Genomic DNA, 25,513 nt, shown 5'->3' on the forward strand with positions numbered 1-25,513 from the left:
TGGGTACGGAACCCTAAAAAGTAGGGAGTTCCAGGAACTTTTAGGAAAATTTCATAGGAAATTGAGGAATTTTTCATTTTGAAATACATTTCGATCCCCAAAAAATATTACACAGCAAATCAGTATCTGTTATATTATACCACTCTGTTAGACAGGTAAATAGGTTTAATAATAATAGTAAGTAGACTAAGTAGTTACAACTAGAAACAGTCGACAACAAATATTTTTATATCTTTTCAATTATTTTTGAATTCTACGTCAATAATATATTTTGTTGTTTAACAACCTATTACGAGAATCACATAGTCTTTCAATAATATTTTCACTATTTTTACAAATTATTCATAAAATAAGCATCAACATATTTCAACATTGACGGAAATAAATAACAATAATTTACAATTTACTTAGAATCGCTGTTTACTTTCTTTGTTTCAATAAAATTACAAGTTTTTCGTATCAATATTTTAATTCATTTTAATGGAATAGTAAAGTTAAATAAATATGTCCATTCTTCAAAATAATATTTGTAATTTTATTAAAACAAAGACCATACGCTTAGATAAAATAAATATTTTCCAATATCTAGGTAAAGAACTAGTTCTAAAGGTATTTTTCCTATAAATGGATCATAAAAATCCTATAGAAATTTTATTTAAGTAATTGTAAGATTAGTATGACGTTTCCACGGATTGGCACGTTTATGATATTTTCCTTTTATAATAAAATCGTATTTTTAGTAAATCGAATATTCGATTTTAAAATTTTCTAAAAAGTGGACATTTTGATAATATAAAGAGACTAAAATTTTTGGATTAAAAAAACGTCTATTTTGTGTTTTGCTTTTAGCTTTAGAAGTTGTCTATATTTTAAAATTACATTTGAATATGTAACTATTATTACCAGGGTTGGGCAAAATACTGGCTTCCACGTATTTCAAATACAAATTACAAAATACATTCTTAAAAGTATTTGAAATACCAAATACAAACTACTTTGGTGACTGGTATTTGAAATACAAAATACAAATTACAGCGTTTAAAATAATGTATTTCAAATACAAAATACAAAATACTTTTCTTTTTTTTGTTTAATCATTTAGTTTTTTTTAACGCATATCCTTTCCTAAAAACTTATAGGGTCATTGCGCTTGTTTTCGTCCTTCTCTAGTTTTCGTCCACTTGACGAAATTTGAATATAAACCTACATTGCTGCACAAATTTGGACTGATTTCAATCCTTAGCTAAACAATATATCTGTCTACATATAAAAAATATATTTCGCAAATAGTAAATTAAAAATGAAATATATTATATGCGAATCTGTCAAGTGGTCGAAAACTAGAGCATGGACGGAAACTACTACAATGACTCTATCCCCTGGCTGTTGACGAAAAGTTCTGCGCAGAATAGCTCGCGCAATGTACCTATTTGCGCTCGTACAAGTCGTACATTATATTTAAAAAAATGTTCCATTTTAGGATCGTAGAATTTAATAAAATGTATTTTGTAGAAATGTATTTTGAACCTTGAAGTATTTGAAATACAAAATACATGTGAGTGCAGTATTTGAAATACCAAATACAAAATACTTTTCCAGGTAGTATTTGAAATACAAATACAAAATACTAAAATGTATTTCAAATACGTATTTCAAATACATGTAATTGAAATACTGCCCAACCCTGATTATTACTTACAATGTAAAATGAAGAACTATTTAATTATTACTACTTATGTAGATATAATAATATATAATACATTTAAAGCTCAAAACTTTGCTCTACAAATTAATTACAAAAAATGTGTAACATAGTTAAATAAGAAAATTGTACTTAATTTAAATTCCGTTAATACTCTTATGACTTTAATGTTAAAACATAATTTCATAAATTATTTCGTTTTAAATGGCAACAAACTATATTATGCATTAAACTTACTATCTAATTTAAATTAATACGTATAATAGTAATCTAATCTTTCAATATTATTTTTCACATGCGTGTGGCAACTGAGTTTAAATTGTGTTTTTCTTAAAAGTCAAAGTAAAATCCTATTTTTAATGGACGCCAAGTTTTTTCAGGTCTATAAAGCTTAAATTAGTTTACTAATTTACAGCATTTTTTTAATTGAATGGCTGTAATTTGGACCACATTTTGTTTAAATGCATTTGAAAAGTGTAAAGTCAAGAAAAGTCAAGAAATTGATGATTACAGCCACCTCAATTGATATCGACAGAACAAAAATATGTTAACTATTTAAAACAGATGGAAGAAATCAGGCGGATTTATGGTAATAAATTTTAACTTTGCCCAGGAGAAAATTTGCCCACTCGACAAAAATCTGCAATTAGTTAAATGGTTAATGGTACAAATACCGTCAATGTTTTTAATATAAAATAAAACCTTAGTGAAATACACATACACTGGCGCAAAATCCTACATATACTCAGAAAACAGGAGAGAAAACAACACTCTTTTTCTAAAAAAAGAGTAGTTTCTTAAAATGGATGTGGCTACTGATGGGCAGAAAATACTAGCAGTATTTCAGTGGGCAAATTAACGGGCAAAATTGAACAATTTTTATATATTCCGTACCTACTTTTTTGTCAATAGGAAAATAATAAAATTGTGGGACGCAGACTCAAGCGATTCAAGGTCATAAAATGCTTATTTACCTAATATGTAACTACGTTGTAAATAAATGAAATTGGAATTATTTTATGTACCTATATAACCCGATACGAGTTTCAAGATCAAATTCTAGATGGTCAAATCCTTGGCATTCAGCTCCAATTAAAAAAAAAAGTGCCGTAACACTGCTAACCCAATAAGACGACCTAATTAATATTATGTATATCTAATGGTTCGTTTTTTTAGCATTCAAAAAAGACTACGCGATCTTAACGTGTGTTTTAATTGAAAAACGCCTTTTAAAATCAGTAACTATTACTTATTATAGCAAAATAATGTAAATAATCGTACACATATTTTTTACATAATTTGCCGTGACTTAATATTTATCAAAAGTGTTTACAAATAAAAATACACGTCAAGATTGTTTACCTTTGTTGGATAAGACTCAAGTCCTTTGAGTCCTTGAGTCCTTGAGTCCTTGAGTCCTTTGTTTTTGAGACTCGACTCAGTATCTTAGACTGAGTTCTTATCGAGGCCTGAGTCCTTTAAAGAGGACTCACAGATTATCTACAAATATTTTCTAAAACACATTGTCTCCCCATGAAATTCATGGGATAGACATGTCGTAGGCCGATCGTACGATCAGGCAGATCGTTATGTTCCTGTGTAATGTTTTGACGATAGTCACATCAAACCAATATATAGGTAGGATAGGTTCGTTAGGTTGCTTCAGATGCCCGAAGGGCAAACTGCCCAGAAATAGGAGCCCCGCGTAGCGGGGCTCCGTCGACTCAGGGAACGAGTCAAAGATTTTCACGTTTCCCGATATGCCTAGGAATTTCACGATATGCCAGATCTTACGATCGGCCGCCGACAGACACATCATTCAATAACACCTATTTTCCTTAGTGTTCGTTTAGATAAAACCTAATAAAATTTAGACGAAGTCTTTATCCGAAGAGTAGAGTAGAGTCTTTTTTGAGTCTTAAATAAAAGACTCGACTCAAGACTTAAAAGACTGAAGTTTATTAAGCGCAAAATCGCGTAAAAACGTTCTTCAGACTCAAAAGACTTGCGTTATTACCAATACTAGTTCCTCTCGTCCTTTTCTATTTAACATGGAATGAGTGAAAGAGACGCTTAGCAATGGGTGAAGAGCTTGAAGAATCCTCTTCCTTTCTCAGGTGCTGGCCCCATGAGCATTGGTACTTGGTTTTTGTGGGTAATCGTTATCTGAAAAAAAAAATATTTCAAACTAAATAAGAAAATCCATAGCCCGGTTTTTCTAAAAACCGGTTCGGCAAAAAACTACCAGAGCTATATAGTCTGTATCTTTAGGTATTTAAATAAAAGTAAACAAAATCTACCCTCAAATGGCTCCTTAAGCCAGTTGAGGGTAGATGAAAACATTACATGATCAAATAATGTAGGTTAAAGTCAGGTCGTTCAGTGACAGATCCAGGCGGTTTTGTATTTGGTTGGTTAATCAATAAATGTTATAACTAACCGAAAATGTATACATTAATACCTTGCAAGATTTATTTAAACTGAAACACATTATTACATGATATAAAGCACAAAAAATATTATTACATGATTTAAAGCACTAACTAATTATTTCTACGTAAACCTAAACAAGCTACAACTAAATTAAAACTAAAACATAACTAAATTATTACTAAATTAATTGTTTACTTTTATTTAAATACCTAAAGATACAGAGTATAGAGTTAGACCAAGAAGTCTGCAGAGATTTTGACAGCAAACGCAGTGCCAGTGTTATTTACACGTCATAATTTTATAGAAGTTCGACGTTTAAAAATGCTGTCAAAATCTCTGCAGAATTTTCTTGGTCTAACTCTAGTGATTAATTAAATATCGACTCAAGTACCTACCTACTTCCGGACTTATACAACCTACAAGAAAAGAGCGTATTCGGGAATCTTAATGAGGGCAACGAACTTGCAGTCTTGCAACCCCCTCTGGTTCTGCAGATATCCATGGCTGACGGTAGTCGCTTAGCATCAGGTGATGCGTTTGTCTCCTATATCACATTCTAATTGTAGTATGATAATACCTTGCAAGCAGAAAAGAAAGACCTAAAGCCACGTGGTCGTCTACACTGTAAGTATCTAGTAGTAGAGTCTACAGTGACCAGCGACCTGGAACGAGACCAACTTACCCCAAAGGCAACTCAGGACAGACCGTCCTGGGGCATGAGAACGAGGAGAGCCGACCCCAAATAATGGGAATAAGGCAAAGAGAGAGAAGAAGTTTGATAATACCTTGCAAGGCGGTTGCATCCAGGGTTCGCCGTCTATCTGCATGGGAAACGTCTTCTTCGTGGTCATCTCTATGGAGCTGCATTGAGCCAGACGACGCCCGGAGGCTCGGAGGCCTGTCGAAATAAAATGTGATCAATGCATAGAAGGTAGGATCCTATAGAAGTGGTATACGCGTGCCTCCGTGAGGGACAAAATATACGCAATGCGACACTAGATTGGTCGAATTTATTTGTTGCCCACCATAATCCATACTAAATTTACGGTGGGTAATAAATAAAAATGAGACTGTGACAAGGACAAACAATAATAGCGCTTTCGCTGCTACTCCTACTGAAAGATACATAAGACTATCCCGTTCGGTCATTTCCCCCACAGCTCTTGCCTGATTCAGTTATACAGGGTGATTCATGAGACGTGAGCAGGACTAATCCTGCACACTCAGTAACTGATAATTGATCGATCACCGTCGTATTTAGGTGAAACAACCACACTTTTTCCTATTTTTTAACTTTTTGGTGAGGGCAAATTTAATCCACTACGATCATGGTCACCCTACAAGACCTAATTAATAAGCATAAAACCTCTTTAATTTTTGATTACGAAGAAAATAAACTGTCAAACTTGAGTGAGATACGAGTATTCAAAAGTAACCAGACCGCGATGACAGTGGTGACATTCAATTTGACACAGAATATCGGTAGTTTAGTATTCTAATTTTAGGGTGACCACGCGTGTCGTACATAAATTAATAACTTTTTTTTTCAACATACATACATACATACATACATCACTGGCTCAGTGACCCAAAGAGGATCTTGGCCTCTGACACAAGAGAGCGCCACTCTGCCCTATTCTGCGCCACTTCACGCCAGTTGGGTATTCCGAGGGCGGACAGGTCTTTTTGGGCTTCGTCACTCCAGCGGTATCTGGGACGCCCCGACGGACGTTTTCCGCCCGTGTGCCCCACATACGCTCTTCTCACAGCACGATCCTCCCCCATCCTCTCCAGGTGACCGAGCCAGCGGAGTCGTGTGGCTTTGATCTCGCCAATTATATTGGGCATCGCAACAAGCTCCTCTAGCTCCCTATTTTTCCTTCGCCTCCAAGTCCCATCTTCCTCTCTGATAGGCCCCAGAATCTTCCGCCAGATTTTCCTCTCCGCCACTAAGAGCTTGCTCTCTTCTTTCTGAGTCAGCGTCCAAGCTTCACACCCATACATCAAAATTGGTCTAATTACAGAAAAAAAAAATAATTGAATAATTATTAATTATTATTATTAATTATTATTAATTTTTCAACACGACTAGAAAATTAACGTTAACCTCACTAATACTGATACGAAAGTGTTGCTTATAATTTACGAAATGCGCAGTATTAGTCCTGCTCACGTCTCCTGAATCACCCAGTGTTACAGATGTAGTGCATAATTGTTTTCGATCGTATTGTCTCGGAAACGTTCGTATTTGTCATGCTAACCCCAGTACTTTTTGTACCGATACTGACTGAACAGCAAGACACGTTCGTACGTTTCCGTGAAAAAGGAATCTTACCTGTCCTGACCTGCCCCATGTGCAGACAGTTTTCTAGGCCGATCACTTCTATCAGCTTATCACCAATATCTGTAAATATTACAAAATATACATAGGTTACTAGATAAGTTTTGCAATAGACAAATAAACATGAAACAAAGAATTGGCCTTATATTTTAAAACTATATTTCCATAGACAATGTTTGGCGGGAAAACATTTAATTTCTTAATAAAGTTACTTATTAAAAAAAATATTTAAACTTTGAAAAATACTCATTACTTTTTGCTCACTTACATCTTATTGTGCCCTTGACGACCTTGTCACACTATAATATACTCTTACTCAACTCTAGTGATGATCTGTCACACTATAATGTACCCTTACTCAAATCTAGTGATGATCTGTCACACTTGAATGGCCCATTACACTAGTGATAAACCGTCGTACTATAATATACCTTTACTCAAATCTAGTGATGATCTGTCACACTTGAATGGCCCCTTACACTAGTGATAAACCGTCGTACTATAATGTACCTTTACTCAAATCTAGTGATGATCTGTCACACTTGAATGGCCCCTTACTCTAGTGATAAATCGTCATACTATAATGTACCTTTACTCAAATCTAGTGATGATCTGTCACACTTGAATGGCCCCTTACTCTAGTGATAAACCGTCACACTATAATTTACCCTTACTCAACTCTATATAGTGATGATCTATCACACTCAAATGAACTCTTACTCAACAGCCTTACTCAAATCTAGTGATGATCTGACACACTATAATGTCTACTCATGTTAAACCGTCACACTGTAAACCAACCTTGTTGTGCATTAGGGAAGCGTCCCTTCCGATGCACACCGCTTGCTCCCCATAAGTTGGAGCCCCCGTGCGCGTAGGGGATGTTCAGCAACGCCACCCCCTGCAGAGCGGGGCCTTTACTCAACTCTAGGGATGACCCGTCACACTGAAACAAACATTAAAAAGTACATTACTTATTTGCTATTTTTTGAGTTATTCTATTATCCATCTGAGATTTTGTCAGCGGCGAAGGCGGTAGAAATATTCATCCCTTTGGGGTTGATATCAAAAAACTATTTTTCAGTAGAGCTCTACTTTCGACCAAGGTTATATCTACAGATTTGCAAGTAGCGAAAATCTTGAAAAAGTTCGCGGATATTTCATATATGATAAGGAAACTTTCAAGTTGAAAACGGAAAATTACGATATCCACATAAAAATATGAGGAGTTTCCGAAAAATTTTCAAGTGGAAACTCCACAATTTTGGAAAGTTTTCGATGGCGCATCAGTTATAAAACCGGATAAGGGTGAGTGAGTGAGTGAGAGGGGCTCGCCCACCGAGTATTCCGTACTTTTTAGTATAGCGGCAACAGAAATTCAACTCATCAACTGTGAAAATTTCAACTGTCTGGCTATCACGGTTCATGAGATAAAGCCTGGTGACAAACAGACGGACAGAGGGACAGCGGAGTCTTAGTAATAGGGTCCCGTTTTTACCCTTTGGGTACGGAACCCTAAAAACTGACCACAATATCGATGTATTCGTGTAGGTAAGTTCTTGCAGCTGGCCGCGAACTGCTCCGACGTGGCGAACTCGAAGTACCACAGCTTGTTCTTCATCCGGGAGCTGAACTTGTCCGGGTTGGCTATAGGCTACATAAAAGTGACAGAGACAGCAATATTGCTCGAGCTGTATGGTTATTAAAACTGACCACAATATCGATGTGCTCGTGTAAGTTCTTGCAGCTGGCCGCGAACTGCTCCGACGTGGCGAACTCGAAGTACCACAGCTTGTTCTTCATCCGGGAGCTGAACTTGTCCGGGTTGCGCTCTCGCTCCGTGTGGAACTTCACGCAGATCGCAGCGTCCTGGAATATTGGACAAATAATTTAATTATTCTGAAATATTCAACAAACTGATCCTATGGCTGTTCTGTAGAGAGGCAGAATAGACCTGGATTTATCTTGCAATTATTGGACGAACGAGCTAGAATAACTATAGATAGAAACTATTGACCCTAAAACTGAATGAATGTCCCACAAGACAATGTACTCACAACGCCGATGGAAAAGTAGTTGTTGATGATATTGTAGGGCACAGACGTCGGGTGCGGCGCCGAGCTCGGCATCTCTGGCTGCTCTGATGGCTCTCGTTGCTGGAAAATTAAACATAATGTATCAGAATCAGCTGTAATCTTGTCGTAGGACATTTTATCGCCTAGTCTATATCTGGCTTTAACTCTTTACCAGGCTAAGGGATAAATAATATGTGTTTCCCACATACGGCACTTCAAAAATGTGTTAAATTTTTGATGAGCAAGACAGACATTCCATGATTCCATTGTCATTTTTGAACTGTCAGCCTAGTAAAGGTTTAAGCAATTAGAACAGGATTTACCTCTTCGTCGGTGTTTTCAACGTCGATCTGCCACCGGTCCATCATCACGGTGCTGGCGCGCGATATTTTATCCAATATCTTGTGGATGGACTCGCCTTCATACCTGCCAATAACAATAGTTCATTTATTCATTCATTTATTTTATTCACTAATGATGGAGAGCTTTTTAGTCGAGTACCGTGTTAATTGGGTATGGGATTGAAATATACATTGTGTTTGAATGTCTAAATTCTTCGAGGAAGACTTGAAGTCGGTTTTTTTAAAGATGAATTATACTGTATCTATCGGAACCTGATTATTTGTAGCGGACCCTGGCGCTAGGCCGGGAAAACGCTAGGTTGAAGAAGAAGATTAATTATACTGTATGTAATAGTGATTACAAGTCACAAAACATTGCTTTATCGTGGCCGTGTGCGTTTAAATGACGGGCTGATATCGTCCGGCGAACTGGCAATCTGTGGGCCCCTTTAGAGGACTCAGCACCTGATACGCGCGTACATAGTACTTTTTATTGCCAGATGTTGTAGAAAAATAGTACTTACCCGCCCCCCCACCTCAAGCAGCGAGCCAGATCGTTCCCCGTCCCGAGTGGGATCACCCCCACTGCCGGCTGCGTTTCCATCTGCACTTTATCTGAAATAAATAAATATTGTATTATACCTATTATAGGACAATTTTACATAGATCAACATAGTCCCACAGTGGCCAGAGTAAGCGCAAGAAGGTCTGTGGTGGGGGTATGAGTACAAAGATATATATAATATTTAAATAGGTACCTACGTAAACATATAAAAAGCACCCATGACTCAGAAACAAATAACTATGCTAATCACACAAATAAATGCCCTTACCGGGATTTGAATCCAGAAACATAGGCTTCATAGGCAGGATTACTACTGACGAAGGCAGGTCGTCAAAACAACTATTAAATAAAAAAAATAAAACCCCCTACACTATATGCCAAAAAAAAACATTCTATGCCAAAAATGCCTTACATCATTTTGAAGAAGAGCTGAGACTCTTTAAGCTGTTAGATAGATTTATATGAAATAGAGCTAAGAACCACAGTAAGGAAAGTCGCTTTCACGTAAAAAAACCGCATCGGTATCAGTCCATCCGTTGGAGAGCTACGATGCCACAGACAGACAGACATTGCCGTAAAACACTCCTCGTTTTTCGTCAGGGGTTAATAAAGGGGCCCACTGATTACCAGTTCGCCGGACGATATCAGCCTGTCAGTTAAACACAAAATTTGACAGCTCCGAACAACTGACATGCTGATATCCAGCGAACTGGTAATCTGTGGGCCCTTTAACCCTTATTTTGGCATTGTAACACCCGTGATACATGGAACTTTAAAAAATCTATCAGGTTCACTTTATTACCTAACAAAATAATTCGGCAATATGTCGAGCTACCCTCCTTTCTTATAGAAAAAAAATAATGGACACAAGTGTCGTTGTAAATTATTAGTAATAATCAACATGGCGCCACGGAAACAACAGATTTCGGGTCGCACTGGAAGTTTTGCATTTATTTCTTAGATTAGTATATATTTTTCCATAATCTACATTTTGATGCATTTACTATCTGTTAGTGCATAAATATTTACAATGCGTTCGAATTTAAAAACATTTAATACACAGAACCTTACATGAAACTGTTATGTATTTTATTTGATACATTGCCATGAACTCAGAAATGTACATATCGAAAGGATTGTATTACATTTAATGCATTGCCAAGTTGTCATCAAAATAGTTTTATATGTTTTTTAATTTTCTTATATTTGTGGGGTTACAAAACATGTTTCCAGTATTTAATATTAGTTGTCGTATTATTTAGTTATTGAACGTTGATTTTTTAAAAGTACTAGATGTTATTTAACTGTATATTCGTACGCTGTAGCATCATTGCTACGCCGAAGCCCGTAGCACGGAAAAAGATGTGTATGGCAAAAAAAGCCCCCAAAGTACAAAAAAAAAATTTTTACTTTTAATTGGATGCTGTTAAGCAATAATGTGTCAACCCACATTCATTTTTTCAATAAGATGTCAACTCATAAAATTGACGCTTAAAGTTGACATTTTATTGCAAAATGGATGTGGGATGACTCATTTTTGCTAAACACCATCCAATTATTTGTTTACTTTTCATATTTTACTCAACTTTTTGCTGACGACTTTTTTGAAACTTTACGGGATCAAATTTTCCGCCCATGTGATCAGGTATTCGTATATATAATTTATTTTTACAGGTGTAATAGTCATCTGATGCTTTAGATTGCGTTTAATTAGCAATAAATGATATTTAGTTTCTGTTGCATTACATGTTTTATTTTCATTAAAATCCACTTTTTTCTTCTAAAAAGTAGGTAACTATTATGTCGAGGGATTGGCATTGTATCAAATATGATACATATGATTTTCCGAAACTGGAAAATCCTGGACATTTTCCCTTATTTTTTAATAATCTAGTATGCTCAATAGGTGACGAAAAACTAAAAAAATGTTTATATTTAAGATATTTTGAGCCTTGCCAAGATAAGGGTTAAGAGAAGATTGCCAAACATCAAGGAGACAGGAGCAGGTCTATGGTCCTCACCCATGGTTTCCAGCACCCAGCCCACGGTTCCGTCGCCACCGCAGCATATCACCCGGTAGTTCTTCGCGTCTTTGAACATCTGCAAACCTGAAACCATAAATTCACTATGTTATGGGTGCAAGGACTGCAAAGTGCAGTTGTTTTCTTGTTGAAGATGAAGGAAAAAGATGATTTGATTGGCTATGAAAAAGTTTTCTTTGGATGCAGAGATATACATATAGTTTGCTACTAAAAATGAATGTGGAATATAATAGGGACCGTGCGCGTTTGAGGGTCTACCATCTTGTGGCCTGAATCGGAAACATAATATGTGCACATGTACATTGCCAAAGCAAGTGCTACCATCTACTGTTCTCGTAGGTCAGTTCGTAGGTACGTTTTCTTGTGCATAGTAGGTTCTGCCATCTTGTGGTCTACATCGGAAGTATAAACGTCACGTTTACGCCTCGCGCGAAAAATGTGCCGGCTCCTATGCTGCCCCCTATAGTTCATGCACGCTCCTTATAGGAAATATCACAAATCGAGGTGGCATAAAATTAATTATCTTATTGGTGAACTTTATAGTAGGTAATTAGTAATTTAATCATTAAGAGCTTTGATTACCTAATGGCTCTGCCGAATTCATAGAATTCAATTCCACGAAAATCTATTAGATATAATGGAAAACGCAACGTCCGCGGCGTTGTCGAATTCCATACTATACCTACGTGTATACTCCTATCGTCAAGAGCGCCGTAATAAAAGGCTTTCACCGGCCTTCTGCAATTCTGCATTGATATTGTAAAGCTCAAAGTGACTGCGACGGCCTTATAAATCGGTTTAAAGACATTTATTTCTCATAAGAAATTAATAAGTAACATACAAACCTTGCATCGGCCCGCCCTTCGCAATATCATGCACCTGCCTCGGATTCAGGATATACTGGAGTTTCCTCAGCACCCTCGACCCCTGGCGCCCCCCCGACTTAGGGTTGATGAACACCAGCAGAGGGCAGCTGCCGTCTGGGGGGGAGATTTGGAAGGAGATGGGGGGAGCGCGGTGTTCCTTCTTCTCTTCCTTTTTCTCCTCAGGGGGGGCTGAGATGGAGATGGGGAGGGATATGGAGGTTGGGAGGGTTTGCTGGAAAAGAAAAACGTTTTTAGACATGTTATATGGGGCATCTATGAAAAGGGACCTTATTGTCGATGGCGCTTACGCAGCACAGTGTCGCGCGGCATTGTATTTATATCGGAGCATCGTTAGTAACGGCGTAAGCGCCATCGACAATAAGGTCCCTTTTCATAGATAACGTCACATATTTTGTTGGGGCATTTGCGATTGTAATCTTCATTATAAAATTAGGTCAAAAATGTTCTTTGTGCGGACGTTCCTGATCGCACTAATTAGTTGACTTCTTTAATTATAGAGTGAAAAGAGATACCTGTTTCCATCTCACCTGGTCATTGTGCGGACGGTGAGGCAGTGACCGTTGACGGTCAAGCACGAGCGGACGGATGGCAGTCGGGGGCAGGATGTGACGAGCATGACGGCCTAATGAACACGTTCCGCCGGCGTTGCTGGCCACGCAGCGGTGTGATTAAAGCTGTTATAGAGTGAAAAGAGATACCTGTTTCCATCTCACCTGGTCATTATGCGGACGGTGAGGCAGTGACCGTTGACGGTCGAGCACGAGCGGACGGATGGCAGTCGGGGGCAGGATGTGACGAGCATGGCAGCCTAAAGAACACGTTCCGCCGGCGTTGTTGACCACGCGATTGTGATTGAAGCTGTGTGAAAAGAGATACCTATTTCTATCTCACCTGGTCATTGTGCGGACGGTGAGGCAGTGAGCGTTGACGGTCAAGCACGAGCGGACGGATGGCAGTCGGGGGCAGGATGTGACGAGCATGGCGGCCTAAAGAACACGTCTCGCCGGCGTTGTTGGCTCCGCAGCGATTGTGATTGAAGCTGTGTGAAAAGAGATACCTGTTTCCATCTCACCTGGTCATTGTGCGGACGGTGAGGCAGTGACCGTTGCCGGTCAAGCACGAGCGGACGGATGGCAGTCGGGGGCAGGATGTGACGAGCATGACGGCCTAATGAACACGTTCCGCCGGCGTTGCTGGCCACGCAGCGGTGTGATTAAAGCTGTTATAGAGTGAAAAGAGATACCTGTTTCCATCTCACCTGGTCATTATGCGGACGGTGAGGCAGTGACCGTTGACGGTCAAGCACGAGCGGACGGATGGCAGTCGGGGGCAGGATGTGACGAGCATGACGGCCTAAAGAACACATTCGGCCGGCGTTGTTGGCCACGCGATTGTGATTGAAGCTGTGTGAAAAGAGATACCTGTGTCCATCTCGCCTGGTCATTATGCGGACGGTGAGGCAGTGACCGTTGACGGTCGAGCACGAGCGGACGGATGGTAGTCGGGGGCAGGATGTGACGAGCATGACGGCCTAAAGAACACATTCCGCCGGCGTTGTTGGCCACGCAGCGGTGTGATTAAAGCTGTTATAGAGTGAAAATATATACCTGTTCCCATCTCGCCTGGTCATTATGCGGACGGTGAGGCAGTGACCGTTGACGGTCAAGCACAAGCGGACGGATGGCAGTCGGGGGCAGGATGTAACGAGCATGGCGGCCTAAAGAACACGTTCCGCCGGCGTTGCTGGCCGCGCAGCGATTGTGATTAAAGCTGTTATAGAGTGAAAAGAGATCCCTGTTTCCATCTCACCTGGTCATTATGCGGACGGTGAGGCAGTGACCGTTGTCGGTCGAGCACGAGCGGACGGATGGCAGTCGGGGGCAGGATGTGACGAGCATGGCAGCCTAAAGAACACGTTCCGCCGGCGTTGTTGACCACGCGATTGTGATTGAAGCTGTGTGAAAAGAGATACCTGTTTCTATCTCACCTGGTCATTGTGCGGACGGTGAGGCAGTGAGCGTTGACGGTCAAGCACGAGCGGACGGATGGCAGTCGGGGGCAGGATGTGACGAGCATGGCGGCCTAAAGAACACGTCTCGCCGGCGTTGTTGGCTCCGCAGCGATTGTGATTGAAGCTGTGTGAAAAGAGATACCTGTTTCCATCTCACCTGGTCATTGTGCGGACGGTGAGGCAGTGACCGTTGCCGGTCAAGCACGAGCGGACGGATGGCAGTCGGGGGCAGGATGTGACGAGCATGACGGCCTAATGAACACGTTCTGCCGGCGTTGCTGGCCACGCAGCGGTGTGATTAAAGCTGTTATAGAGTGAAAAGAGATACCTGTTTCCATCTCACCTGGTCATTATGCGGACGGTGAGGCAGTGACCGTTGACGGTCAAGCACGAGCGGACGGATGGCAGTCGGGGGCAGGATGTGACGAGCATGACGGCCTAAAGAACACATTCCGCCGGCGTTGTTGGCCACGCGATTGTGATTGAAGCTGTGTGAAAAGAGATACCTGTTTCCATCTCACCTGGTCATTGTGCGGACGGTGAGGCAGTGACCGTTGACGGTCAAGCACGAGCGGACGGATGGCAGTCGGGGGCAGGATGTGACGAGCATGGCGGCCTAAAGAACACATTCCGCCGGCGTTGTTGGCCACGCAGCGGTTGTGAAGCTGACAAAATAATAAATGTATTTACTTATTTAAACTTAAACAAGAAAGCGGAAATGGCGGATTTTATGTCTCAAGGCATTTTCTACCAGTCAACCATAAATCATGGGATTTAAGGCCTGTTGGAACTAACTATCTTTTAAAGTAATTGTGAAATTTGTATGAACAGGGGCCGTATTCGACAAGGCACATTTGACGTATCATGTTGATATCCCGTTGATGTGGAGAAATTGTGACTCAGTTTGACAGTTTTGTATGAAATGACAGTTGCTGCTGCCATATTTAATGGATATAGTGCTTGGTGCAACTCACCCTTATCAGGGGTGCGAAACTCCTGAGATCGGCCAAACTCGGCTCCGCTCGGCTCAGCATTGCTCCGAGCAATTATTAGGGTTGGCACCACTTGACTTCCTTTTGCGTGCACGACCACAGATAAGATAATCACTTGAATTTTGACAACCCTAAATAGCCGAAAGGGATAGTGCCATATATTAGAAAGGGATAGTATGATTCGACCCTGAACCGCTGTCAAACTTCGGTTTTGTAGGAAGTTTCCTTTCTGTACGGTAGTACTATTATTTATTCTGTGCCCTTATTAAATAGACTTATGGTATGTAGTATGGTAATATGTTTAACATCAGTCTCGAGAGGCATTGGTTTCCTTGACCAAAATTATAGTCTGTATCTTTAATCATTTAAAAAAGAGTAAACAAAAACTACCCTCAAATGGCTGTAAGGCCAAATTATCTGTTCATTCTTTGCATTCTGCTTTTTCATTTGTAATATCTTAGTGACACTTTAAACTCTCGCGTTTTGTACACATATTTAATTACACAAACGGGTCTACCGCGATATAATTTCATTGTTTTTACCTTTAATTCCGACGTTTCAGCTGAGTTGCACCAGCTGTGGTCACGGAAAGACTGACGTCCCAACAAATGTCAACGGAGATATTAATAAAACACCACTATACTACCCGAAATTAGTTTATAAAAATGTTCGGGGTAGACAAAGAAATTGCACTTTAACGGGTAGCTGCAATTTCCGTGACCACAGCTGGTGCAACTCAGCTGAAACGTCGGAATTAAAGGTAAAAACAATGAAATTATATCGCGGTAGACCCGTTTGTGTAATTAAATATATCTTAGTGAGTTAGATGATATAGGTACAAACGTACCGTGATGTGGCACCAGCGGCAGTGGAGGCCTGTAATCCCGTTGTATCCCTTGATCTTCTTCCGACACCGAGCGCACTTGCCGTGGCAGTTTCCTGTTTACATTTAAAATATCTTCTACACCGTGTTTTTTTTTATTTCCTTTAATTCCAAGGGTACATTCCTGAGCTTAAATCAAGTAACTTTCTCAAAGACACCGATATTCTAATTAACTCCATTTCGGAGATAATCAATAATTTATTTTTTTCCTATAAGGCCTCTACAAGCGTGTACACTTGCCTTAGGGCCGGTTTACATATTGATTAGTGTTTAGAATGAGTTCATACATTTGCTACTAAACTTAAGTACAATCTCGGTCGATCGATGTTCGAAATGACATTGATATGTCACAGATTTCAATTGTTTGGTTGAGTTAAATGTAATGCCCGTGTTATAACAACGCTATATGCTACATTTAATTACTTTTTAAACTTAATAATTAAAAAAAAAAAAAATTTTTTTCCAAAATTAACTATGTCATTTAGTTCTCTTAAACGTACTTAACCATACCCCGAAGTTAACGGAATTCAATAAAAACAGTGTATATTTATCGCACATTGATTTATGAATTCTAGCTAGTAAATAGTAACTAGTAAACTCTTTATTGTACAAAAAGACACATTAAAATTAAGTTAGACCTACAAAGGCGAACTGAGGGATCTCTTCCAGTTAATCTTTGAATAGATGAGAGGAGAGAGTGAATAGAGGGTGACAAATGCAGCCAAATGTACAAGGTACCATAAAGACAAAGGATATAAATACATACGAAATTTAAAATATACTAAAAATTTGAAAGAACTAGAAAAATTAAAACAACTACACAATTATTGAAATATAGGCAAATTAATCAGTCTGATAACCATAGCCTCTTTAACCTTCCCTTGAGCGACGCCACCGATTGTGCCTGTCTGAGTAGTACCTAAGCCATAATTCACGGGCTATGGCTTATTGATCATCAATGTTTCATTGCCAAAAATTTTATTACTTTAAATTTAATAAAATAAACCGGGCAAGTGCGAGTCGGACTCGCGCACGTAGGGTTCCGTACCATAATGCAAAAAACGGCAAAAAAAAAAACGGTCACCCATCCAAGTACTGACCCCGCCCGACGTTGCTTAACTTCGGTCAAAAATCAAGTTTGTTGTATGGGAGCCCCACTTAAATCTATATTTTATTCCGTTTTTAGTATTTGTTGTTATAGCGGCAATAGAAATATATCATTTGTGAAAATTTCAACTGTCTAGCTATCACGGTTCGTGAGATACAGCCTGGTGACAGACGGGCGGACGGACGGAGGGACGGACGGACGGACGGACGGACAGCGGAGTCTTAGTAATAGGGTCCCGTTTTACCCTTTGGGTACGGAACCCTAAAAATGGATTTACCTTGGTTTTATAGGTACTTAAAAAACGAAATTCATTAGTATCCATACCTTCAACCCAATGATGAGCTAGAGTGGCGGAGGCCCGTCGTGACTTGGAATACGTTGCTATGCAGGAGGCAGGAGCGCGCTGCACGCAACGCTCATGTACAGTATACTTGCAGACTGCAGCAGAAACAGATTTGTTGTGGTAAGGTGGTGGTACTGGTGCTCGACGCGGTCCCAGTACATGTCATCTTGAAACTTAAGTCATTGTCAATAGAGGTGACAGCAGGGATCTATTGGGCATTAGCATGTCGAGCACTAGTACCACCACCTTATGGTATACTTAAACACAATCACACACATAAACTATGCTTTTCGGCAAAGATCTACAAGTTTTTATGGGATAAGTAACAAATTCTTTGGCGATTTCAGGGATTGACCCAACTTCCATAATTTTCTTCGAGGGTAATGGCTAAGAAGATGGCCGATGGGGTCTAAAAGTGCTCGAGTGGAGACCACGGACTAGCAAGCGCAGCGTAGGACGTCCACCCACAAGATGGACAGACGACCTTGTTAAGGCCGCCGGAAGACGCTGGATGTGGGTCGCTTCCAACCGGTACGAATGGAGGTCCAAGGGGGAGGCCTATGTTCAGCAGTAGACGTCTTATGGCTGAGATGATGATGATGATGATGAATGACTAAGGCTAGACATAGCATTTAGGTAGTCTCTTTTTGTCAAAAATGTGTCAGAACAGTGTCACCACTGTTTTAAATATTTTTGATAAAACTTAGATGCCGATTCGATCTTTGGCATGAGAACATTTGAAAAGGTAGCTTTCTTCATCTGGATAAATATGTATTCTCGATAACACTTTTAATTATTTTTCTATTGCATGTATCATGCTTTCTGTAAATCTTTGTAAGGGACTCGGCAGGACAAGCTCAGCCTAGTGTCAGAGTCACTGAAAAATTTGTAAACAATGCTTTCTGGCAATAAATATTTTAGTATTTATTTTTTTGTAAATTCAACGGTACCTAATCTACAGATTTTTGAAGTTGACGCCGATCAAAGAAAACTCTTTGATTAAACTTTAGAGTTAAATATACTTACAAATGCAGCACAGCCCCTTCTTCCCAAGCCCGACGAGCATGTTGTGGCACAGGTTGCAGTAGGCTGGTCTGCTGAAGTGCTTCAGTCTCCAAGCGTGTTCACCATCCTTCACGATTGTCCTTTCTAAGGGCCTCTGAGACCCGGGAGGTTAGAGACTTACAAATGCAGCACAGCCCCTTCTTCCCAAGCCCGACGAGCATGTTGTGGCACAGGTTACAGTACGCTGGTCTGCTGAAGTGCTTCAGTCTCCAAGCGTGTTCACCATCCTCCTTCACATTGGTGTCCAGGCCGAGCAACACGAGGAGCGGGATGGTTGTCATCCTGAAAATAACAAGTTTCTTAAGGATGACTCACGTTAGACCGGGCTGGAGCTTCCGGAGCTTCGTTTTCTATGGAGCACCACGTGATCACCGATCAGCCGTCAAAGAAAATGACACGTCGGATGCCTCGGTCCGGGCACGTCCCGGTCTAACGTGAGTCAACGTTTAATCTTCTTATAGCCTTTTCAGGGTGTGTTTTTACGTCAAACATTCTGGGGAAATCCGAGAAATTTTTGTATATTCCAAAATTTGGCTCAAATGTGAGTTGTCTATGTCATCTTAAAACAATAGAAACATAATCTGGAGTTACCATGGTTACCAGTAATATGTGACATTTGGTTAACGGTTCCGTTAACCCCGGGTTAGTGGAATGGTGCAAGTAGCGCTTAATCTTTTTATAGCCTTTTCAGGGTATGTTTTCAGACATTCTGGGAAATCCGAGCAATTTTAGTATAGTCCAAAATTTTGCTCGAATGTGAGTTGAATAGAAACTTTTAATACTAGGATTATTTTCTTACAATGAATCGATATACTCGCTTGGGAGTTGGGACCAGGGGCCCGTTTCTGAAAAGCACTTTTAGAATAGAATAGAATAGATTTATTCGTAAGCACAAACAAACGAGACAATACATAATAAAAGAGAAAACACAAAATAAGATTAAAGTGCTACGAAATGGCCCCATCTTAGCATATTGCTGGTGGCTTCCAGCGCTGATCTTCCGATATTACTTGTAACAGCTATTGTTAGGAAAGGACTTCCACTTGTATTACAAGTTACAAGCTTTTGAGAAACGGGTCCCAGGGTGGGGACTATAGCCCAATAATTATTATTATTTCAGTTTACAATAATTATTATGCATGAGTGGATGATTGTGGCCATTATACTCTGTATCTTAATAGGTAGGTATTTAAATAAAAGTAAAAAAATAATTTGTACATTTTCGGGTAGTTATAATATTTATTGGTTAACCAACCAAATACAAAACCGCCTGGATCAGTCACTGAACGACCTGACTTTAACCTACATTATTTGATCATGTAATGTTTTCATCTACCCTCAACTGGCTTAAGGAGCCATTTCAGGGTAAATTATGTTTACTTTTATTTAATTACCTAAAGATACAGCCTTATAGGTACTGGAGAAAATATATCCTGAAGTTATTTTTGACATACCCTCCTCTTTTCCATTCATCCAGCGACACAGTTCCATCAGCGTCGTAGTCTATTTCCACCATCATGTCTTGTAGAATCTGACAAATAGAAATACTTTTATTAACAACGAACGGGGATAAAGTCAAATGTTATTGACAAGAAAATACCCTCATTTGTCTTATTTTCAATTCTGCAGAATGTACCTACCTGAAGTGCCTAAAAGCGTGTCTCACCGGTTTTAATTCAGACGTCTCCCAGCCCAAGTAGTCAGCCACAGTCATCATCTGGTTGACAATGCAATCCATCTCGTTGGTGTCCAGGACCCCGTTGCCATCCGTGTCGTATAGCCGGAACATGACTAGAATATGACACATGAGTCAAGCATGAGTTTATATGAAAGACTTGAAAATGATAGACTATAGACCGACCGCTTAACTGAGACCTCGCCTGCGCGGTACGGGGGCGACGGGGTAGGACGACTAAGGGTGGCGGGGAAGCTGCGGGCGCAGTATGCCTGCCGCCCGCACCTTCCCCGCCCCCGCACGGTCCTACCCCGTCGCCCCCGTACCGCGCAGGCGAGGACTCATTTAAGCGGTCGATCTATAGTCAAATCAGTTTCTTTTTCAAACTGTCAAATCGATTTGCCACTATTGGAATTTATATGATACACTAGCAAATGATGTCACGGTCAAGTTACCTACTCTTTATAGTTCTATACGATTTATAAAAATAAAATGGAAACTTTTGTCTAAAAATAACTATTGTCTAAGTTATTCTATTGGTGTTTTGTTTCATGCATGGCACCAGGAAACCATCAAATTATTTTATTAAATATTTTGATTTGTGTTTTCAAGTAGTCACACTACTAATATGTGTATAAATTATAAACTGAAATAAAAGATGTCATAGGCAGCCGGTGGTCTACTGGTTTATCCTGGACATTTATACTCACACTCCAGCTTATCCTCAGGCCTCCCGGCTTCCAGCAGGGACAGATAGCACACAATGTCCTTCAACGAGACTCTGGCGGTGTGGACTTCTAGGGTCGACGACCGTCGCATGAGATGCTTGAAATCTGGAAACATAAAATGGTCACAAGAAGAATGAAGGTAAGAACCAGTAGTTCAGTAAATCAAGGGGACAACTATGGAAACATATGGGAAATAATCAACGAAAAAAAAAACAACTATACTATTCAAATCCTACATTAATGTCCAATGGTATGTAATATTCTAGAATAAAAATTTAAATAACAAATTGTTAAATTATAAGCAAGAAATAGCTAGCGGGTTCATGTCTAACGTTCCAATACACTAATTTTTTAGGGTCTTATTTAGGGTTCCGTACCCAAAGGTCTGTCTATCTGTCTTTCTGTCACCAGGCTGCATCTCATGAACCGTGATAGCTAGACATTCTAAATTTTCACAGATTATGTATTTCTGTTGCCGCTGTAACAACAAATACTAAAAAGTACGGAATCTTCGGAGGGCGAGTCCGACTTGCACTTGTCCAGTTTTTACCTTCGATCTTAGTAGACTGGTTGACCCTCAAGGAGTTGCTGCTCTTTCTGCTCGAATTCCTGTACATCTGGCTGTGACTGGGGCTGGTCTCCGTACGCCCGAGGCACAGCTCGTGCAAGGAGTATGAAGGGTGCGTGGTCACTGTGAACATGGGGTGGAGGGCGAGTCCGACTTGCACTTGTCCGGTTGTTACCTTCGATCTTGGTAGACTGGTTGACCCTCAAGGAGTTGCTGCTCTTTCTGCTGGAGTTCCTAGACATCTGGCTGTGACTGGGGCTGGTCTCCGTACGCCCGAGGCACAGCTCATGCGAGGAGTATGAAGGGTGCGTGGTCACTGTGAACATGGGGTGGAGGGCGAGTCCGACTCGCACTTGTCCGGTTACCTTCCATCTTGGTGGACTGGTTGACCCTCAAGGAGTTGCTGCTCTTTCTGCTGGAGTTCCTGGACATCTGACTGTGGCTGGGGCTGGTCTCGGTACGCCCGACACACAGCTCGTGCGAGGAGTATGAAGGGTGCGTGGTCACTGTGAATATGGGGGCGAGTCCGACTTGCACTTGTCCGGTTACTTTCGATCGTGGTAGACTGGTTGACCCTCAAGGAGTTGCTGCTCTTTCTGCTGGAGTTCCTGGACATCTGGCTGTGACTGGGGCTGGTCTCTGTACGTCCGAGGCACAGCTCGTGCGAGGAGTACGAAGGGTGCGTGGTCACTGTGAACATGGGGGCGAGTCCGACTTGCACTTGTCCGGTTACCTTCGATCTTGGTAGACTGGTTGACCCTCAAGGAGTTGCTGCTCTTTCTGCTGGAGTTCCTGGACATCTGACTGTGGCTGGGGCTGGTCTCCGTACGCCCGAGGCACAGCTCGTGGGAGGAGTATGAAGGGTGCGTGGTCACTGTGAACATGGGGTGAACGCTCCCTGAAAATAATGACTACAGTTGTAGTGTATAATTATTTTCCATCGTATTTTCATGGAAACGTCGTCGAATAGATTTTTCAGTCAGTCTCTGTACAAAAAGTACTGAAGAGGTTTACTGAAGTAGCATGACAAATACGAAGCGTTTCCGTGAAATTACGATGGAAAACAATAATGCTCTACATCTGTACAGTCACCTGCAATAATATGTTACTCTTCGAAGGCCGCAAAAATATGTGACACGCTCTTATGGCCCTACAAATAAGATTGTATCAGATATTTTTGCGGCCTTCCTTGTGTAACATATTATTGCAGGTGACTGTACACTACAGTGTTATCGTTACTCGTTAAAATCAGATAACCACCAATATTGATGACATTGATTCTATTCAAAAATTTATACATTATAACAAAAATCTGTTGATATAATTATTATAAGTAGTAGAGAACGTCAGCGTGGAAAACGACCGCGAATGCTTCTATATGACCACTAACGAACCAAATAATATAAATCGTCCATATATATATTTTAAACTACGTGTTCGTATTTCATAATAAAATTCATTGCGGTTATTTAACTCGCGTTAAATTCATTTCTCAATATTCCATTGAAATTTTTCGTTTAAAAAGATCGTTCATACATTGCTAAACGCGATAATATTCTCGATCATCGCGAATACGAAATGAGAAAAATCAGGATTCGGAACCACTGATGCGATTACGAATAAATATCGAATCAAACCGAACGAGTTCATTGAAATATTTGAATTTAATATTAAAAGATATTTTTTCCAAATCGATTCAACATGTAAGTATAGAAATGAAGATTTAAAGAATTTGTACCTAATCGGTTAGATATTTTATAACATTACTCTTTTGCGCCTGAATTTTTTAATAGCAATAACTTTAAAGAGAGAAAATATGAATGAACCTTTACTGTGGACCAATCCAATCTGTACGCTGTAGAGCAATAAAATCCAAGTGGGTCCAAGTAGTAAAAAAGTTCTGGCTCCAGATCCAGATATTTTATACCTAACTATTACAGTTCTTCCATCAACTACAATTACAGTCGCCATCAAATATTTCGGAGCGGCCAAGGCGCTCACAAATATCTGAACACGCCTTTATTATCAAGGCTTTTAGAGTGCGTGTTCAGATATTTTGACCACCTCCGCCGCTCCGACATATCTGATGGCGATTGTACGTATATAGACCGAAACTTCCTAATTTCGTGCGTTTAAATCACATTCACTCATTTGTTCTTTCACTGCGTTTATTGCATTTTTTTTAAAGTTATGTGTGTTTTTCTATTCTATTGTCATTAATTTTACTGCATATTTTATCTCAACAAGATTTACCACTTCTCTGACCGTTGGTAAAAAATTGCACACTAACTTTCTAGTAAAAGGTAGCTGAATTTAGGGACTGAAACTAGTTAACATTATTAAATTTTTCCTTTTTAGGGTTCCGTACCCAAAGGGTAAAACGGGACCCTATTATTAGGGTTCCGTACCCAAAGGGTAAAACGGGACCCTATTACTAAGACTCCGCTGTCCGTCCGGCCGTCCGTCTGTCCGTCCGTCCGTCCGTCTGTCACCAGGCTGTATCTCACGAACCGTGATAGCTAGACAGTTGAAATTTTCACAGATGATGTATTTCTGTTGCCGCTATAACAACAAATACTAAAAATAGAATAAAATAAAGATTTAAGTGGGGCTCCCATACAACAAAGGTGATTTTTGACCGAAGTTAAGCAACGTCGGGCGGAGTCAGTACTTGGATGGGTGACAGTTTTTTTTTGCCGTTTTTTGCATTATGGTACGGAACCCTTTGTGCCGGTTTTATTTAATATAATACAAATTAGCTTCATCAAGCCTTCAACCTTTCGGTACTTATTTCAACTCATCATGCATCGTCATCATTCTCTTACCCTTGTCCCATTCACTTGGGGTCGGCGCAGCATGTCTTACTCTTCCATACCTCTTTGTCGCCCGTCATCTCATCATTCACTTCCGTTCGTTTCATATCATCTCACACACAGTCCATCCACCTTTTCTTCGGTTTTCCCTTCCTCGTACCCCCCTCCACATTTCATAATACCTAGCTTTCTCGTCACATTACCCTTCATCTTCATCCCTCCGCATTACCTGCATATTGAGACCAATTTCAATAATGCAATACAGCGTAAAAGTCTGAATCAATAAATGCACTGGCAGAAAGGGTGGGTGCACCAAGGTTTACCTAAGGGGGAAATCGATTTGTGTAGTCTTTAGATGCAGTTATTCTATTTATAGCTCAGAACTCATTAGTGGAGTGTGTACACGCCTTAAAAGTACGACTTACGGCAAATGATGACGATGGAATTTCCTTTTATTTTTTTTATTTTTTTATTATAGAGACATTCTTACACAAATTGACTAAGCCCCACGGTAAGCTCAAGAAGGCTTGTGTTGTGGGTACTCAGACAACGATATATATAATATATAAATACTTAAATACATAGAGAAAACAACCATGACTCAGGAACAAATATCTGTATCATCATACAAATAAATGCCCTTACCAGGATTCGAACCCGGGACCATCGGCTTCATAGGCAGGGTCATTACCCACTAGGCCAGACCGGTCGTCAATAATAAGTGTTCCGGACGTTTGTATTTTAGTTTTTATTTTATTTTGGGTAGTTCCATTTCATAACTTTGACGATAAAGAGGAAAACCCACCTCACCCCGTAGTGCCTCGTATTTGGGGTGAGAGGGGTTTTAGAGCGAAATTTTGCAGAGTCCTTTTGACTCACAGATTGATTTAGGAAGGGAAGTCACCAATTTTTTTTTACTTAAAGCGGGTGCTTATTTAATT

General features: G+C 40.1%; 2 protein-coding genes across 2 annotated transcripts in view; one reads left to right on the forward strand and one right to left on the reverse strand.

The window, feature by feature from the left end:
• Positions 1–25,513, forward strand: part of LOC134802776 (glucose-6-phosphatase 2) — a 227,751-nt gene that overhangs the window by 111,102 nt on the left and 91,136 nt on the right. The gene's annotated exons all lie outside the window — the stretch shown is intronic.
• Positions 1,770–25,513, reverse strand: part of LOC134802858 (diacylglycerol kinase 1) — a 227,034-nt gene continuing 203,290 nt past the window's right edge. The window contains exons 7-24 of the mRNA XM_063775594.1: positions 22,493–22,657; positions 21,174–21,296; positions 20,455–20,579; positions 20,243–20,319; positions 18,910–19,070; positions 17,705–17,818; positions 16,237–16,328; positions 14,919–15,062; positions 12,345–12,597; positions 11,479–11,565; positions 9,417–9,507; positions 8,875–8,977; positions 8,534–8,632; positions 8,190–8,345; positions 7,278–7,422; positions 6,471–6,539; positions 4,921–5,033; positions 1,770–3,868 (exon numbers count right to left, since the gene is read on the reverse strand). Of these exons, the coding sequence (XP_063631664.1) occupies positions 3,776–3,868; positions 4,921–5,033; positions 6,471–6,539; positions 7,278–7,422; positions 8,190–8,345; positions 8,534–8,632; positions 8,875–8,977; positions 9,417–9,507; positions 11,479–11,565; positions 12,345–12,597; positions 14,919–15,062; positions 16,237–16,328; positions 17,705–17,818; positions 18,910–19,070; positions 20,243–20,319; positions 20,455–20,579; positions 21,174–21,296; positions 22,493–22,657 (2,210 nt within the window). The 3' untranslated portion in view covers positions 1,770–3,775. The remainder of the gene's footprint in view (positions 3,869–4,920; positions 5,034–6,470; positions 6,540–7,277; positions 7,423–8,189; positions 8,346–8,533; positions 8,633–8,874; positions 8,978–9,416; positions 9,508–11,478; positions 11,566–12,344; positions 12,598–14,918; positions 15,063–16,236; positions 16,329–17,704; positions 17,819–18,909; positions 19,071–20,242; positions 20,320–20,454; positions 20,580–21,173; positions 21,297–22,492; positions 22,658–25,513) is intronic.

Source organism: Cydia splendana, chromosome 25 (genome assembly GCF_910591565.1).
Source record: "Cydia splendana chromosome 25, ilCydSple1.2, whole genome shotgun sequence".
NCBI classification, from domain to species: Eukaryota; Metazoa; Arthropoda; class Insecta; order Lepidoptera; family Tortricidae; genus Cydia; species Cydia splendana.